General features: G+C 44.4%; 1 protein-coding gene across 2 annotated transcripts in view; it reads left to right on the top strand.

Annotated features, from left to right (window-relative positions):
- RTN4R (reticulon 4 receptor) overlaps positions 1-16274 on the top strand; it is a 356726-nt gene extending 340452 nt beyond the window's left edge. For both annotated transcript variants that reach the window (XM_073629329.1, XM_073629330.1), the window contains one exon: positions 14344-16274. In XM_073629329.1, the coding sequence (XP_073485430.1) occupies positions 14344-15749 (1406 nt within the window). In that variant the 3' untranslated portion in view covers positions 15750-16274. The remainder of the gene's footprint in view (positions 1-14343) is intronic.
- The last annotated feature ends 866 nt before the right edge of the window (positions 16275-17140 follow it).

Genomic DNA, 17140 nt, shown 5'->3' with positions numbered 1-17140 from the left:
CCGCTGAGCAGATCGCCTTGTGTCCATACACGGACACAAGGCTCTGTAGGGATCCCGACAATAATATCTGGATCTGCCCACATGCCTGACCAGCAGTTGACTCAGCCTTTCAGTGCACCAAATCCTGCACTTCTCTTTTAAGCATTATACAATGCAGCTATGATTTCATATTGTATATTAAATTGATTTCCTCTTGTTCAGTTATGTTTAGAATGTGTTACTTCAAAGTTTAAATATCTGATAAAGTACCAGTTCTTGTTAACCTGCTATGAATACACTGCATCAGATCCAGTTTTTCGCTTCTATGTTTTTATATTCTCACCACTATGGTAAAGTTGAACAAGAGTTGGTTTCAGCTTCTCCTTGTGCTTCACATATAGTTAGATATAGGGAAAAAAAGCTCAGGTCACATGGTACTGATACTCAGAATGAAGTCAATTGAAGTATTAAGACAGACAGTTCTTCAAAGGGGTAAAACTAGTGTAAACTCACCCTTATCATAGTAGTACGCAAAAATTGGAGTAATGGATTTCAATAATGTTGTAATAGGTTTGAATGACTGTTTTTATATATCTCTGTACTTCAAATTCAGAGGCTACATTTATTTTATTTTTTAAGTTTACACATTTCTAAACTAATGTTGTAGATCGTACAAATATTTATTTTACAAATATGCCTTTAATGCAAGGCGCACCAATGACCCCTCGTTTTGAAAAGCATTGTGGATTTTTTTGTAGAGCAGTTAGGGGTGAGTCTTTCCTCTCACTCATTAGCTGTGTATGTAATTTTGGTTCTGGCTATCTAGACTCTGCATATACTGTACTGTATATTCTCATTTCAAGCATGTGTACATTAAGTCATTTTTAAGTATTTCTCTTACAGCTATTTTTTTTTACCTATCACAGTATTCTCCACTGGCAATGCTTCCCTTTGCTTTTCTTTCCAGAAAAAAGGCACCATCTTTGTTCTAGCTTCATCCAGGGTCATCCTCTGCGTCCTGGACTGATAGCTGGTTCTAATAAATACTGGTGTCTGTCATTGGCGTGCACAGCCTATTGTATTAGGGTGTGCACCCCAGAGCACAAACACACATGCGTGTACATCAGCAGAGCCGTGGAAGGTGTGAGCAGAGCAGAGATTGGTGCCAATAGGGCAGTGGACGGTGTCAGTAGTTTTTATTTTTTGTATTTTTTACAATTTTATTTTTGTAATTCTCTTTTACAAAATTATTATTTATCTTTTTTTTTTTTTACAATTTTTAAGGAGCCCCGTTGAGGGGGTTTTGGTGAAATATCAAGGGTCTAAACAGACCCCCGATGTCTCATAAACAAAACATAGTTTACTATGCTTCAGTTAAGAATGAGCACAGGAGCAGTACAGATCACTCACTGCGTTCATTCAGAAAAGGAAGGGGTAAATTAAATATTTACCGGTCCCTTCCCCCACTCTCCTGTTTCTCCTGAAACATTCCCCAGAGCAGTTGGCGGGATAGGAGAGAAGCTGGCAGCACTGCAGGGGGAGCCAGGGGGCGCCAGGAAGCAGGGAGAATCAGCACCGCGCGGGGTGATTAGGGTGTGCCCAGGCACACCTGGCATACCCTGTGCGCACACCTATCACAAATGTCCAACACAAATCAGTCTCTGCTGCAATCTTTCACCTTGTGCCTTCCTACAAAGTTAAACTGTTGCAGTCTGGGGAAGGGGAAACAAAGGGAATGCTTCCTCCTACCTGGAGCAAACAGACGGCATCATAGCATTTTAAAGGCATCACCTTAGCCTAAGCATGATCACTTGACTGAAGCTCAGGGACTACCTTTTAAAGTGATTGTAAAGGTTCATTTATTTTAATAACAAACATGTTATACTTACCTGCTCTGTGCAAGGGTTTTGCACAGAGTGGCCCTGATCCTTCTTTTCTGGGGTCCCCCGGTGGCGCTCCTGGCCCTTCCTCTTCATCGAGTGCCCCATGGAGAGCCACATTCTATAGGGCAGTGATGGCAAACCTTGGCACCCCAGATGTTTGGAACTACATTTCTCATGCACTATGTAGTGTAGTTGAGCACCATGGGAAATGTAGTTCCAAAACATCTGGGGTGCCAAGGTTCGCCATCACTGCCATAGGGGCACTCGTGTGGGTGCGCTCCTTAGTCCTGCTGCTGCATCCATTGACACAGACAGCAGGACTTGGCCCTGCCCCCAGCACCCTTGTCACTGGATTTGATTGACAGCAGTAGGGGCCAATGGCTCCCGCTGCTATCAATCTATTCAATGTGGACCTGAGACAGCGGCTGAAGCTGCTGGGCTTGTGCTCATCGCTGGAACGATTGGGTTCAGGTAAGGAAAGGGGAGCTCTGAGGGGGCAGCTGCAGCACAGAAGGTTTTTTACCTTAAGGTGAAAAACCTCGAGACTTTACAACTCCTTTAATGATAAAGGGTGTTTTATTCTAGTTTTTAGTTTTTTTGGAAAGGATATTGTTCCTGTATATTATGACAATTTTTTTTCTTGCAAACTTGTTTAGGGTTAGCCTGGTAAACATGTGAAAACGTACCTAGTGTGCCACCTGCTGGCTGGAAATTGTAAAATGAAATAATTATATGAAATATTTGATCTTTATTTAAGAAATGAAAAAATTTTACTTTTTTATTTATTTATTGTTCTAAACTTAGTAAAACAAGGAAATACGTATAAAATGCTTTACATTTCCCCTAAGAATGTAGGCTGTTTTTATACAACACACTGTTGTTTCTCATGTAAGCCCCTATCTTGGTGATATTGCTGCTTAGGTCTATAAACCATATATCACTATAGAGTCTGTATTGTTATTTATCACTTGTGTTGATTTCTGCCTTAGAGAAATGTGTGCAAGATAAACATGTTTTAAGAAGGAAAGACGGATCATTTCTCCCTCGGTGATCGATTGCCTCCTAATGTAGAGAGACCCTGCTGAACCTGCAAAGATAATGCCTTGTTCCTTTTACAAGGTTCAAACCGGAGAGAAAAAAAAGAAGGAGCCCATAGAAAATGTAGGTCAGGACCAAAGATTGTAACACAGGATGTGAGCTGGTGCTCAGGGGATACTGGTAAAGAGATAATTGGGAAAATAAAGTTGCAGCAGGTTTCATTTTTGTTCAGAAAAAAAAAAAAGATGTACCAGCATATCTCACAACACTGTGTTTTCACAGTAGTCAGGGGCAAGAAGACTGCAGCCTGCTTCGGTATCTGCTGACACTTTATAATGTATACATAGCAGGAAAGATATGCCTGAACACTTAGATGCATTATTGGCAATATCATTTATTTATGTGATTTTATTCCTTTGTCATATACATTATCCATGCATTTAATGAGAAAATTGTTTTCTTTATTTTGTTGCATGTTTAGCATACTGTGTAAGATTATTCTTAAAGCAGAAATCAAGGCCTTTTCTTTTGCATCTTTTTCATCATTCATCTATACCCTAACCCGTTGCGCCTAATCTTTGTATGGCATTGTTCTGCATCAAGCATTCTTCATATATCAGGCATTACCTCTGGGTCCAGATTTGGTTAACAGTTACTATGGACTGTGATGGTGGCACCACAATAAAATAGCAGCCATTCTGCATTTTAGAGTGTGTAATGTAGACAGAACTTTCCAGTAACATTAGTACATCACTCTCCATAGAGGCTAACTGACAGTGTAGGCTCAATGCTGGAAGCTTTACACAAGGATAAGAATCTTTATTTTCAGCAGTGTGGCTGTAATTTCCACATTTCGTTTTACACAAGGATAAGGATCTGTATTTTCAGCCATCGGACTCAAAATCTCATTGAGCTCAATTGAACATAACTGTCACTTTTTTAAAATAAGGATCATTTTTCCTGGTGATAATCCTTGTGAACTGAGCTTCCATGTTATTCCTTTTAAGTATTTTTCAGCACAAATCACCTCCTGTTATGTGACTATATCCTTTCTACTGCTTCCGGCTTCTAGCCTTGAAATAGAAGCAGACTAGCAGCAACGTGACTTCATTTTAGAAGACAAGTTTATGGTACTTTCACCATTTTTTTTTATAAATGGATGCATTGAATGCATGTACCAGAATTTTCTAAACTATGTATTCTAGTGCTTTTACCTGTGCTTTAAATTGAAAACTAAACATTTTTATGAGTAAGATCTGCATATTATTAGGTTAGAAAGAACACGTAAGTGATTTACTCATATCAGTGCACTTGTAACAACACATTTGAGATTTGTGCAAGATACGTTTTTTATTATTTGCAATGACAGTTAAAATTCAGGACATGCATTTGCGCTCTACCCCATTCTTCTTGGTCCAAGCAGTACTAGACCCCTGGAAGCATGTCCTACAAAATGAACTGTTTACAATACTCAAAAACTGTGTTGTTATAAGTACACTAATATGGCTACAATCAAGTCACACAAGATGGAAGATACTGTCTATAGCCACGTGAAGAAGCAGTTAACTAACTGGATTATAAGGGAAACATAGGTCAATAGTAACAATACTGCTTGGACCTTGGAGAAGGGGGTAGCATCCAGGGGCGGGCTGGGCCCGGGGGCAGGGTGGAAATTTCCCCCCAGGCTGCCACAATTTACAGGCAAAATTTTTTTTTTTCTCTGAGGAAGTTGGGCCAGGGGCACGGCCGCACGCTGTGACATTGAGTGCAGACTGAACTCCTTGCACTGCTAGTTCCAGTGCTGTCTGCAGAGTACCGCTGCTGGAGTTAGGGAGGGAGTGGGCGGGGGGGAGTGCAGGTGAAAACAGCCTGCCTAGGTGTCTTCTCATCTCCCGTGTGACTCCTCCTTCCCCCGCCGCTGCTTTTATCCAGAAGGTAGAAGACAAAACATCCAAGCAGAGAGTTGTCCAACTTTTCAAGTTAAATCGCCTGTGATTGGTTGCTAGTGGCGGTCCTAGCAACCAATTATCTGTCTGTTAAATTGAAAGTTGGAAAACTCCTGTCCTCTAATCCAGTATGCCGCATCCTCTGTCTTCTACCTGCAGGTAAGAGAGGGGGCAGTGACATGTTGGACTGTGTTGCAAGGAAAGAAGTTGGCTGTGCACGAGACTGGGATACAAGGAGGGGGGGGGCTGTGTGGAGGAGACTGGTATACAAGGAGGGGGGCTGTGTGGAGGAGACTGGGATACAAAGAGGGGGGCTGTGTAGAGGAGACTGGGATACAAGGAGGGGGGGCTGTGTAGAGGAGACTGGTATACAAGGAGGGGGGCTGTGTGGAGGAGACTGGGATACAAGGAGGGGGGCTGTGTAGAGGAGACTGGGATACAAGGAGGGGGGGCTGTGTAGAGGAGACTGGGATACAAAGAGGGGGGCTGTGTAGAGGAGACTGGGATACAAGGAGGGGGGGCTGTGTGGAGGAGACTGGGATACAAGGAGGGGGGCTGTGTGGAGGAGACTGGGATACAAGGAGGGGGGGCTGTGTAGAGGAGACTGGGATACAAGGAGGGGGGGCTGTGTAGAGGAGACTGGGATACAAAGAGGGGGGCTGTGTAGAGGAGACTGGGATACAAGGAGGGGGGCTGTGTAGAGGAGACTGGGATACAAGAAGGGGGGGCTGTGTGGAGGAGACTGGGATACAAGAAGGGGGGGCTGTATGGAGGAGACTGGGATACAAGAAGGGGGGCTGTGTGGAGGAGACAGGGATACAAGAAGGGGGGCTGTGTGGAGGAGACTGGGATACAAGGAGGGGGGGCTGTGTGGAGGAGACTGGGATACAAGGAGGGGGGGCTGTGTAGAGGAGACTGGGATACAAGAAGGGGGGGCTGTGTGGAGGAGACTGGGATACAAGAAGGGGGGGCTGTGTGGAGGAGACTGGGACACAAGAAGGGGGGGCTGTGTGGAGGAGACTGGGATACAAGGAGGGGGGGGCTGTGTGGAGGAGACTGGGACACAAGAAGGGGGGGCTGTGTGGAGGAGACTGGGATACAAGGAGAGGGGGCTGTGTAGAGGAGACTGGGACACAAGAAGGGGGGGGGCTGTGTGGAGGAGACTGGGATACAAGGAGGGGTGGCTGTGTAGAGGAGACTGGGATACAAGAAGGGGGGGCTGTGTGGAGGAGACTGGGACACAAGAAGGGGGGGCTGTGTGGAGGAGACTGGGATACAAGGAGGGGGGGCTGTGTGGAGGAGACTGGGATACAAGGAGGGGGGGGCTGTGTGGAGGAGACTGGGACACAAGGAGGGGGGGTTGTGTGGAGGAGACTGGGATACAAGAAGGTGGGGCTGTGTGGAGGAGACTGGGATACAAGGAGGGGGGGCTGTGTGGAGGAGACTGGGACACAAGGAGGGGGGGCTGTGTGGAGGAGACTGGGACACAAGGAGGGGGGGCTGTGTGGAGGAGACTGGGATACAAGAAGGGGGGGCTGTGTGGAGGAGACTGGGATACAAGGAGGGGGGGCTGTGTAGAGGAGACTGGGATACAAGAAGGGGGGGCTGTGTGGAGGAGACTGGGACACAAGAAGGGGGGGCTGTGTGGAGGAGACTGGGATACAAGGAGGGGGGGCTGTGTGGAGGAGACTGGGACACAAGGAGGGGGGGCTGTGTGGAGGAGACTGGGACACAAGGAGGGGGGGCTGTGTGGAGGAGACTGGGATACAAGGAGGGGGGCTGTGTGGAGGAGACTGGGATACAAGAAGGGGGGCTGTGTGGCGGAGACTGGGACACAAGAAGGGGGGGCTGTGTGGAAGAGACTGGGATACAAGGAGGGGGGCTGTGTGGAGGAGACTGGGATACAAGAAGGGGGGGCTGTGTGGAGGAGACTGGGATACAAGGAGGGGGGCTGTGTGGAGGAGACTGGGACACAAGAAGGGGGGGCTGTGTGGAGGAGACTGGTATACAAGGAGGGGGGGCTGTGTGGAGGAGACTGGGACACAAGAAGGGGGGGCTGTGTGGAAGAGACTGGGATACAAGGAGGGGGGCTGTGTGGAGGAGACTGGGATACAAGAAGGGGGGGCTGTGTGGAGGAGACTGGGATACAAGGAGGGGGGCTGTGTGGAGGAGACTGGGACACAAGAAGGGGGGGCTGTGTGGAGGAGACTGGTATACAAGGAGGGGGGGCTGTGTGGAGGAGACTGGGATACAAGGAGGTGGGCTGTGTGGAGGAGACTGGGATACAAGGAGGGGGGGCTGTGTGGAGGAGACTGGGATACAAGGAGGGGGGCTGTGTGGAGCAGACTGGTGTACAAGGAGGGGGGCTGTGTGGAGGAGACTGGGATACAAGAAGGGGGGGCTGTGTGGAGGAGTCTGGGATACAAGGAGGGGGGGATGTGTGGAGGAGACTGGGATACAAGGAGGGGGGGATGTGTGGAGGAGACTGGGATACAAGGAGGGGGGGCTGTGTGGAGGAGATTGGTATACAAGGAGGGGGGGCTGTGTGGAGGAGATTGGTATACAAGGAGGGCATCTGTGTGGAGGGGACTGGGATACAAGGAGGGGGGGGCTGTGCAGGGGACTGAGGTGCAAAGAAAGGGGGATGCAAGGAAGGGGGGCTGTGTGGAGGAGTCTGGGATACAAGGAGGGGGGGCTGTGTGGAGGAGACTGGGATACAAGGAGGTGGGCTGTGTGGAGGAGACTGGGATACAAGGAGGGGGGGCTGTGTGGAGGAGACTGGGATACAAGGAGGGGGGCTGTGTGGAGCAGACTGGTGTACAAGGAGGGGGGCTGTGTGGAGGAGACTGGGATACAAGAAGGGGGGGCTGTGTGGAGGAGTCTGGGATACAAGGAGGGGGGGATGTGTGGAGGAGACTGGGATACAAGGAGGGGGGGATGTGTGGAGGAGACTGGGATACAAGGAGGGGGGGCTGTGTGGAGGAGATTGGTATACAAGGAGGGGGGGCTGTGTGGAGGAGATTGGTATACAAGGAGGGCATCTGTGTGGAGGGGACTGGGATACAAGGAGGGGGGGGCTGTGCAGGGGACTGAGGTGCAAAGAAAGGGGGATGCAAGGAAGGGGGGTTGAGGACACTGATGTAAAGGGGGAAGGTCTGTGATGTAAGGAGGGGAGCTGTGATGTAAATTGGGGGACTTAAATGGATAGAGGTATGTGATGTAAAGATGGCACTGTATTGTAAAGGGGTGCTGTATTGCCACTATTTTTCTTCAGGCCAGATCCAGAAACGCAGGTGGAGACCAAGGCTGAAGAAATAGGTGGAATTAGTAGGAGGAATAGTATTCCATCATTGGTATCGGTGGAGGATATAGTGCATGCCCCATTGTTGGTGTCAGTGGAAGGAATTGTGCCCCAAGGGCCGCATAAAGGCTAGCAAAGGGCCACATCTGGCCCTCGGGCTGCAGTTAGGAGACAAGCCAAGGCTAACGCTGCACACTGCGCTAAAACAAAGAGGTATGGAAGTTCAGCTGCCAGCATCTAAAGTCAGAATACAGACTCCACAGATGATAGTAAAATAAAAAATGCAGCGCTAGAACAGTAGCATAAAATAACAGAAAATCAAGCAGTGATAGAACTAATAAAAGTCCAATATCACAAGTCCATATATTGAAGAATGGATATACTGTAGTAGCCAACATCTGTGCTCTGTGCAGATAAAAGGGCTATAAGTGAAGATAGGGTGATATTCCTCCACACCAGAGAGAATCTCGTTCCACAAACAGTGAGAGTAAGTAAGCCTGCTTACCAGTTATCTGTGACCACAGATAAATGTGGTCTCACCAAGCGTAGGGAAATGGTTCTCCCCAGAAACCTCATAGGCTCTCTTCAATTCTCACCAATCACTCGATACTCCTCTGCTGCCAGAGGAGGAATATTACCCTATCTTCACCTATAGCCCTTTTATCTGCACGGAGCACGGATGTTGGCTACTATACCCATTCTTCAATATATGGACTTGGGATATTGGACTTTTATTAGTTCTATCATTGCTTGATATTCTTTTATTTTATGCTACTGTTCTAGCGCTGCATTTTTTAAAATTTAACTGTAGTTTGGAGACCCCTGGCCTAGGGTGTCAAAAATCCTTACACCAGCCCTGATTTTGGGAGTTGTAGTCCATGCACGCTCCCGGTTGGTGGAGAACTGAGAGCAGGGAAACGCAGCCAGGAAACGACAACTCCCAGATCTTGGAGGGAGGCAGCAGGGCGAGCCAGGGAGTCAGCACCCACATGACTGGCTCGGGCTGCATGTTTAGTTGACCCCAGGACAGGAGCATCACATCCCCAGGACTGGAAAAGGCCATGCAAGGACCTGCTGAACTAGCGCGGGCAGCTGCCATCACTGTGGTGAGGGACCCTGACACCCGCAGCTGAACCCCACATCCCATTCCCCCCCCCATACACCCTATTTACCCTGCCCCAGGCCAGTGCCCCACCCAGTAACCTCAAAATAGCCATTAACACTGTGGGTCCTGCTGGGAGCTGTTGATCATGCTGGGTGCTGGCCATGGCCAGCAGGATCAACAGGCCATGGTAAGCTCTCAGCAGGATCCACGGACCAGCGGCCAGCAGGACCCACAGGTCCGCGGGCAGCTCCCAGCATGACCCACAGCGCCTGCTGGCAGCTGGCCTTTGGGTCCTGCTGGCCTTTGGGTCCTGCTGGCCTGTGGGTCCTGCTGGCCGCTGGCCTGTGGGTCCTGCTGGCCGCTGGCCTGTGGGTCCTGCTGGCCTGTTGGGCCTGCAGGTCACTAGCCTAGGGTGAACAGATGTCTCTGGTTCCTGGGGACAGTCCCCGGACTGAGGACACTGTGCCTGGACCGAGTCTGTCCCCGGTTTTGTCCCCAATTTGCAAGACCAATCCGGGATGGGTGCACTGCAAGCTGGGACAGTGGGAGGGCGCCCAGGGCCCACCCTACCATGGGTCCCGCTGGGCCCAGCTCCACCAGATCCCACAGCGAGGATCTCCCACTTACCTGGCGGCCGCTGTCATATGAAGTCCCTCCTCCTGGGCTGGCTCCTATGATAGACAGCACACTGGTGACGTCTATCATAGGAGCCGGACCAGGAGACAGGACTTCATGTGGCAGTGGCTGTGCCGGGTAAGCGGGAGATCTCCACTCTGTGTAATCCCGTTGACTCTTCTCTCTAATCCCCATGCACTGAACAGACTGCATTGATGGGCACTGGCGAGGCTGCATTGATGGGCACTGGCGAGGCGAGCTGATTCGGTGGTTCAATGGGCCACTTGACTGGACTTGCCCCCCAGGCCTAAGGCTGCCAGCCCTCCCCTGGTAGCATCCTGCTTCTGAAAACAGTGAGGAAACATCAAGATCAGCACCACCACTCTGTTTTTTGTCATAATAGCATATTTGAACCAAATTCTGGGGTCCAGCAAATCACTCCATGTCCCCAGGTTGGGAGTTGGGACAGTAAAAATTTGTAGAGCTCTTAAATGATTTGGCCAATGAAAATTATTTCATGAATATAAATATTCATGAATTTCATGAATATAATGTAAAAGGTGCATTTTTATCAGAGGATTTGTGCATATTTCAGTTAGTGTGTTGGCCCTTTATTAGCCACCCCTGTCTGGACAGAGCTAAGAGTACATGAAAAATATTGTTAGGCCATTTGTCTTATAATTTAGAGTTTACTAGTGGAGGCCCTCTTCATATACACCAGCAAGCAGTTTCTGTGAAGATATTAGTTCTGTGAAGATATTAGTTCAGAGCAATTTTCTGCAATTCTTACATAGCCCTTTGTTTTCTTAATTCATTTGCATACCTTTTTTCAAAAGGTCCTTGATCTGGTTGTGTGGCATCATAGGTCATCTCACTCCTTGTGTCACATCATGGGTCTCAAATTCTACAGAGAATAAAAATGTAACACTGTTTCCTGGAAAATTCCCATGGTTGCTTGATGAGAGCAGGTCCTTGATGTTCTGGGTTGAAAAATGCTGAGCATCATTCAACCTGGAGGAAGGCCTGTTCTGGATAGCAGAGAAGTGAGTCTGATGGGAACATTGTCTAAAATGAGGTGAGTATTGCATTAAGAGCTTCATTTCTTTTTACTACGGAAAAGCAGTGGATTTTAGTGAAAAATTTGTTAGAGACCCATAAGCTGTATTTTAGCTGCATTAATAATTTTATTTTGTGATCAATTCATAATCAAAATCTTCTGTTCACAAACATAAATATTGCAAAGGTGTGGATCTGTTTAACTTGAATTATATTCACTTGATATTATTTAGCTCTATTTTATCTTATTTTCATTGTGATTTTCTGCTCTCCCTATTGGACACCTTATTGAATCTTACAGTTATATCAGTAATGAAAGATATTTATTATATTATTGATATTCTACTAGTTATTTGATGAAGAAAAAACCTGTACAATTGCGGTAATCATTTTTTAATCCCCTAGAACAGTGGACATTGACCCTGTCCACAGGGCCCACTAACAGGCCAGGTTTTATGTATTACCTTGGGGAGATGCAGACTAGAATACTGCAATCACTGAGCAGCAAATGATATCACCTGTGATGTATTTCAGTTATCTTGCAAGCCCGGCCTGTTGGTGGGCCCTGATGACCACTGCCCTAGAATATTTATTTCTGAAACTGGTGAAAAGTGATGTTTTTGGCTTTAGCAATTAGATCTGTTAAGAGACATCCAACTTTTTAACAGTTAGTTCCATTAGTTTAGTCGGGCATTGCTATTCTGTAGCTGAGTAGCTCTGGATGAGACTGCAAGATTGTTATATGTACTTACATAGGCAAGTCAAATAATTTGTTGTACTACAACAAAGAGAGCTCTCAATGTGGCACGTTTTACCAACAAGGTAAAAAAAGATACATTTTTGAAGCTTGTACGAAGAAGTAAGTCAACTGTTTTTAAAAAGAAAAAACTGGAAAAAAAGTTTTGATGTTGCCCCTATTTACATATCATACTGTTTCATTTTTCTAGAGAATAAGTGATGAAACCAGACTGGTAATCATGGGCTGGTTCTACACTTATACATCTATTTTTATTTTTCCTCAGTACTAATAGTATTATTACAATTAAAATAATTTTGAGTATTATTAGTATTATAGAATGTAATGAGAATACAGAACAGTCAAAGTTACCTGCACAATAAGTCTTAAAGGAAACGATAAAAAGGCATACCCCTTTTTGAAGCTATATCCAAATATTTGAGATATTAAATACCATCAACCAGAGCATTCTCTGCATAAAAACAAAAAACAAAAACAAAAAACAATCATTTTCTCCTTGTATTTGTATAGATTTGATGCTAAAAACATTACTTGTGAAATAAATAGCTTCTGTCTAAATTTTCAATTCAATGCAGTTGTTTGTATCACTGCTGTGATAGGGATATTACATTGTAAGCTTCCTCTGAAAGTAGAACTATAGCCTCCAATTGCAAAAAAAAAAAAGTTGTGCTGCTTTTTGTCATTCCTCTGCAAATTCTCACAAATACCTTTTGATCTTGGCATTAAAGTTTACCTTATGTAGCTTCCTGTGATGGAATGATAGTACTGTAGCACTAGAACTGCTCCTGAATACAGAGCAGTGCTGTCTCCCTCATGTAGGCTGGGCATGCTTGTACTACAGCAGAATGAAAAGATGCTGCAGGGACCATGGCTATTAGCATTGTTACTGCTGATTCACAACCTGTTTTAGCAGCTTACCGTACCTAGACTTGCCCACTGCTTTCTGGATAGATAGCACTGCCTCTGCTGCTGGAATTTTTTTTTTATATTTATGAGGCATGCACATCACAAGGTAACTGAATTTGGGGCCTATTTAGGCTGTCACAAGTGCTACATAGGAACATTTAGATGTACTTTAAAGGAGAAGTAGGGCCAAAACTCTTTTGGCCCTACTTATCCTGCAGGTCACAGGAGTACACTTCATTCTGCACTCTTGTGACCCGTATTCAGTCATCAGCGGGATAAAGTCCACTGTCGGTTGACGTCACTCAGCCGACCCAGAGCTGACTTTAATGTCAGGATCCACCCAGATGCCTGACCGGCAGCTGACTAAGCCTCTTAGCGTGCTGCTGAGAGCCTGAGCCAGCCACTCCCGCCCCCTTCACAGCCCAGCACTCTAGTGAGCGCTGAAGGGGCAGAGCAGAGGGCCGGTTACTAAGACCCCTTTCACACCGAGGGCGTTTTGCAGGCGCTATAGCATAAAAAATAGCGCCTGCAATCCACCCTCAAACAGCTGCAGCATTGTCCCAAGTGTGAAAGCCCGAGGGCTTTCACACCGGAGCGCTGCTCTTTGGAGCTTCTTTGGAGCTTCTTTGGAGCGGTGAAGGAGCGGTGTGTTTACCGCTCCTCCACCGCTGCTCCCCATTGAAATCAATGGGGCAGCGCTGGGATACCGCCGGCAAAACGCTGCTATTGCGGCGCATTGCGGGCGGTTTTAACCCTTTCTCGGCCGCTAGCAGGGGGGTAAAAGCGGCCCAGTGTGAAAGGGCTCTAACAGTCACCACTCTCTGCGCACTGAATACTGTGAACTGAGTAATCAGCAGTCTTTGAATGCTCGGCTCTTAGTTTTAGAGGTGGCAGGGAACAGATGCAGCATCAGATTTATAGTACATCCACCTAGGTGAGTTTGTAGGGTTTGTTTTTTTCCAACCTCATACTTCTCTTTTAAGGCATAGTCAAATGTTAATAGTAGTTTAACTTTTTTAAGCCACTGCAAAATATTATTCCAGGAGCATCTCTATACATGCTTCTGATTAAGCTGTTATTGTGATAATCAACTCTGTACATAGCACTTTTGGTCTTCAATTTGCCACGGTGCCCAGTCAATAATGTTCAAATTTTGCTTGCTGTCATGTAGGACCTGTGGAGACAATGTAATGCTGTGTATATGTGAACATTGGTTATTTATTACTGACATGCCATCAGTTATGGAGGTTAATTTACTAAAACTGGAGAATGCAAAATCTGGTGCAGCTCTGCATAGAAAGCAATCAGCTTCCAGTTTTTTTTTTTTTGTCAAAACTTAATTGAACAAGTTGAAGTTAGAAGCTGATTGGATACTATGCACAGCTGCACCAGATGTTGCACTCTCCAGTTTTAGTAAATCAACCCCACCATTCCTAGTAGGACACAATAGCAATTGAAATGCTTTTAAATATATATTGAACAAATACAAAGCTAAACAATAAAATGCAAAATTGATTATTTCACTGTTTTGTTCCACAGCACTAGATTTGTTGCAAACATTAAGTTACCCTTTTTAACCAATTAGTAAAAAAGTAAATGATATTTTGATAAACAGTTAAAAGCCTTTGCAGTACAGTTATAATACCTAAGACTGCATAATAATAATTTAATTTAATTTGCAAATGATATCATGATCTATGTAGCAGTATGAATAATAGATGAAGAACATTAACACTTTTCCATCATTTCTTTTCCAGGCGCTAAGCTGCTCTTACTCCTTACTTGCTGCATAATTTACATATTTAAAGTGGAATGTTGTCCAGAAGCCTGCCTGTGCTACAATGAACCGAAAATCACCTTCAGTTGTTCACAGCAAAGACTGACTTCCATCCCTTTATACATTCCAACACAGACTCAGCGTATTTTTCTTCACAATAACAAAATAACATTTATAAGGGCAACTAGCTTCACCTCCTGCCAGAACCTTTCTATTCTATGGATCCATTCAAACAACATCAGTCATATAGAGTCTGGAGCATTTTATGGATTAACAAAACTGGAAGAACTAGACATGAGTGACAACTATAACCTCAGATCTGTTTCTCCACTAACATTTCGAGGTCTTGTTCACTTACATACTTTACACCTCAATCGCTGTGGTCTGCAGGACTTACCTCTTGGAATCTTCCAAGGCCTTTTCTCTTTGCAGTACCTCTATCTTCATGATAACAACCTTTATTTCTTGCATGATGACACATTTGTAGATTTGGGGAACCTCACTTACTTGTTTCTTCATGGCAACAAACTTAGTACCCTATCTGAAAATGTATTTAGTGGCCTCATAAATTTAGACAGATTACTGGTTCATCAAAACAGGCTGGATTATATCCATCGCAGAACTTTTCATGATCTTAAGAAAGTAACAACTCTCTACTTGTTTAGTAACAACTTAACCGTACTCAAGGGAGAAATACTGTCACCTTTAGTATCCCTTCAATACCTACGTTTAAATGCAAACCAGTGGATCTGTGACTGCAGAGCTAAATCCCTCTGGAACTGGTTGAAAGCATTTAAAGGCTCATCATCAGAGCTAGAGTGTTATGTTCCACCAAACCTAGCTGGGAAGGACCTTAAAAAACTAGTCATCGCAGATCTTGATGGATGTGCCAATACTTCTTTCCATCAAATGAGAACAGGTTCATTTGGAGTCAAGGGCGAAGAGATTGCAGACAGCTGCTGTCAACCTCCAGTCGATAAGTCCCTAATTACTGGAACAAATGCTAAGTCTGGCCCATCTTCTCATACGAGTAGAGTTTTGCCAAATATCCCAGTCAAAGACAAAGAAAATATTTCAAAGACAAAAATCATTGGTAATGCTGACCCTAAGAAAAATAAAACTTATAAGCCTATTAATCACTCCCCTTTTGGAACATTCACAAGCAAAGTAGATAACTCTTTAACAAAGTTGAATCAAAATAACGTTTTTGATTCAGTTGAACCATCTACTGTCCCAAACAAAAAGAGGCTTCCCTGCTCAAAAAAAGTTAAGTCAAAATCACAGTGTCGAATGTACCAACCGGGAACCAACTCTGGATTACCGAATTTGCACACCATGGATCTTCTATATATAACTTTGATTTTCATCCACCAGATGCACTTTTAAGCTCTCTATCACACACTTTCTCTCTCTCTATATATATATAAATATTTTTTTGGTTTAAGGAAGTTTCAAAGAAAGACTATGAGTGACCTTAATAAATCGTTGCTACTATATACAAAAATGTGCATAAACAAAGAGCTTCACAAAAGGTTATTGGTTATTTTTTTATGGTTGTGTACTTAAGAGTGCAGAAAGTGCAAAAATATTGCTTTATTCCTCATATATTTAAGGATATGTTTAATCCTTTAAAGATTGAAAAAAAAATGCTAAACCTGAATGTTTAGCCTTTATTTGTATTTAAAGTTGTACTTAAAATGATTCAAAATGTACATTGCAAAGAAAATGCTGTTGTCTGCTCTGTTTATGACTTAGAGTTTATTGTAATTATTTCTGTCATTATGTTACTGGGTAGTATTTGTTGAAGAATGCTATCCGTTTACTTAAACATTCTCCATGTATACACATATAGATATGCATTTTATTTTAACTGTGCCGAATTAAGTAAAAAATAAATCTGTTCTTTTTTTTTTTCTCTGTGCAAAGTTTTATTTCAGTATAAAAAAGGACATTGTTTTAAATTGAGGAGTCCTTGACACCACTAAATATAATACAATGATACCTTCTGTATATTTTTTTTTCCTTGTAATGGGGGAGCAGCTAAAAATGTGGGGGTCATATTACTGACTGACAGTATTCCTGGTTGGGATGTAAGAATTTAAAGAAAAAGGAAGAAAGAAGATAGGCCTCTAGCAGTCATTTACATTCCTAATGTCATCTTAAGCATTTGACAGGCAGACCTTCAATAATGTTTTTCTTCAAGTTTTTTTTTTTTATTTGAGGTATGTTTGCCAAAGTTAGGGCAATTTCTGCAATAAACAATCAACATGCATTGCAGCCTCCTGTGGATTGTCCTGAAATGGTACATGTTTTGCCAATGCAATATAATTCTATAGCAAGCCAGTTTTTTTCACTGCAATACATGCAGGCAATCCTGGTCCAATCTGGAAATATGAACCCAAGTTAGAAAAACACCATAAAAATGGGAAAACTTGTGTTCAATCTCAAACCTAAAACAATCCTTACAAAAACAGCACGATTACAAAATTCCAAAGTCTAAAAGACCTATATATAAAACATTCATTGCACAAATGTCACAAGCATTCATCAAGGCTGCACAAATGTTCCCCTGTTTTTTTTCTCTGATGCTAACACTTCCTATGATCATCAGCTCCATCCAGTGACCAAAATGCTGTATATTTTCTAATTGAGATATTTCAGAAAAATGTACCACACTTTGGCCATTGGATGGAGCTGACGATCATAGGAAGTTGTAGTATCAGAGAAAATACAGGCTAAATTTGTGCAACCTGGAAGAATGTTTGTCATGTTCATCC

Source organism: Aquarana catesbeiana, linkage group LG01 (assembly GCF_042186555.1).
Source record: "Aquarana catesbeiana isolate 2022-GZ linkage group LG01, ASM4218655v1, whole genome shotgun sequence".
Classification (NCBI taxonomy): Eukaryota; Metazoa; Chordata; class Amphibia; order Anura; family Ranidae; genus Aquarana; species Aquarana catesbeiana.
Note: the sequence above shows the minus strand (reverse complement) of the source record. Positions and strands in the feature narration are given on the sequence as shown.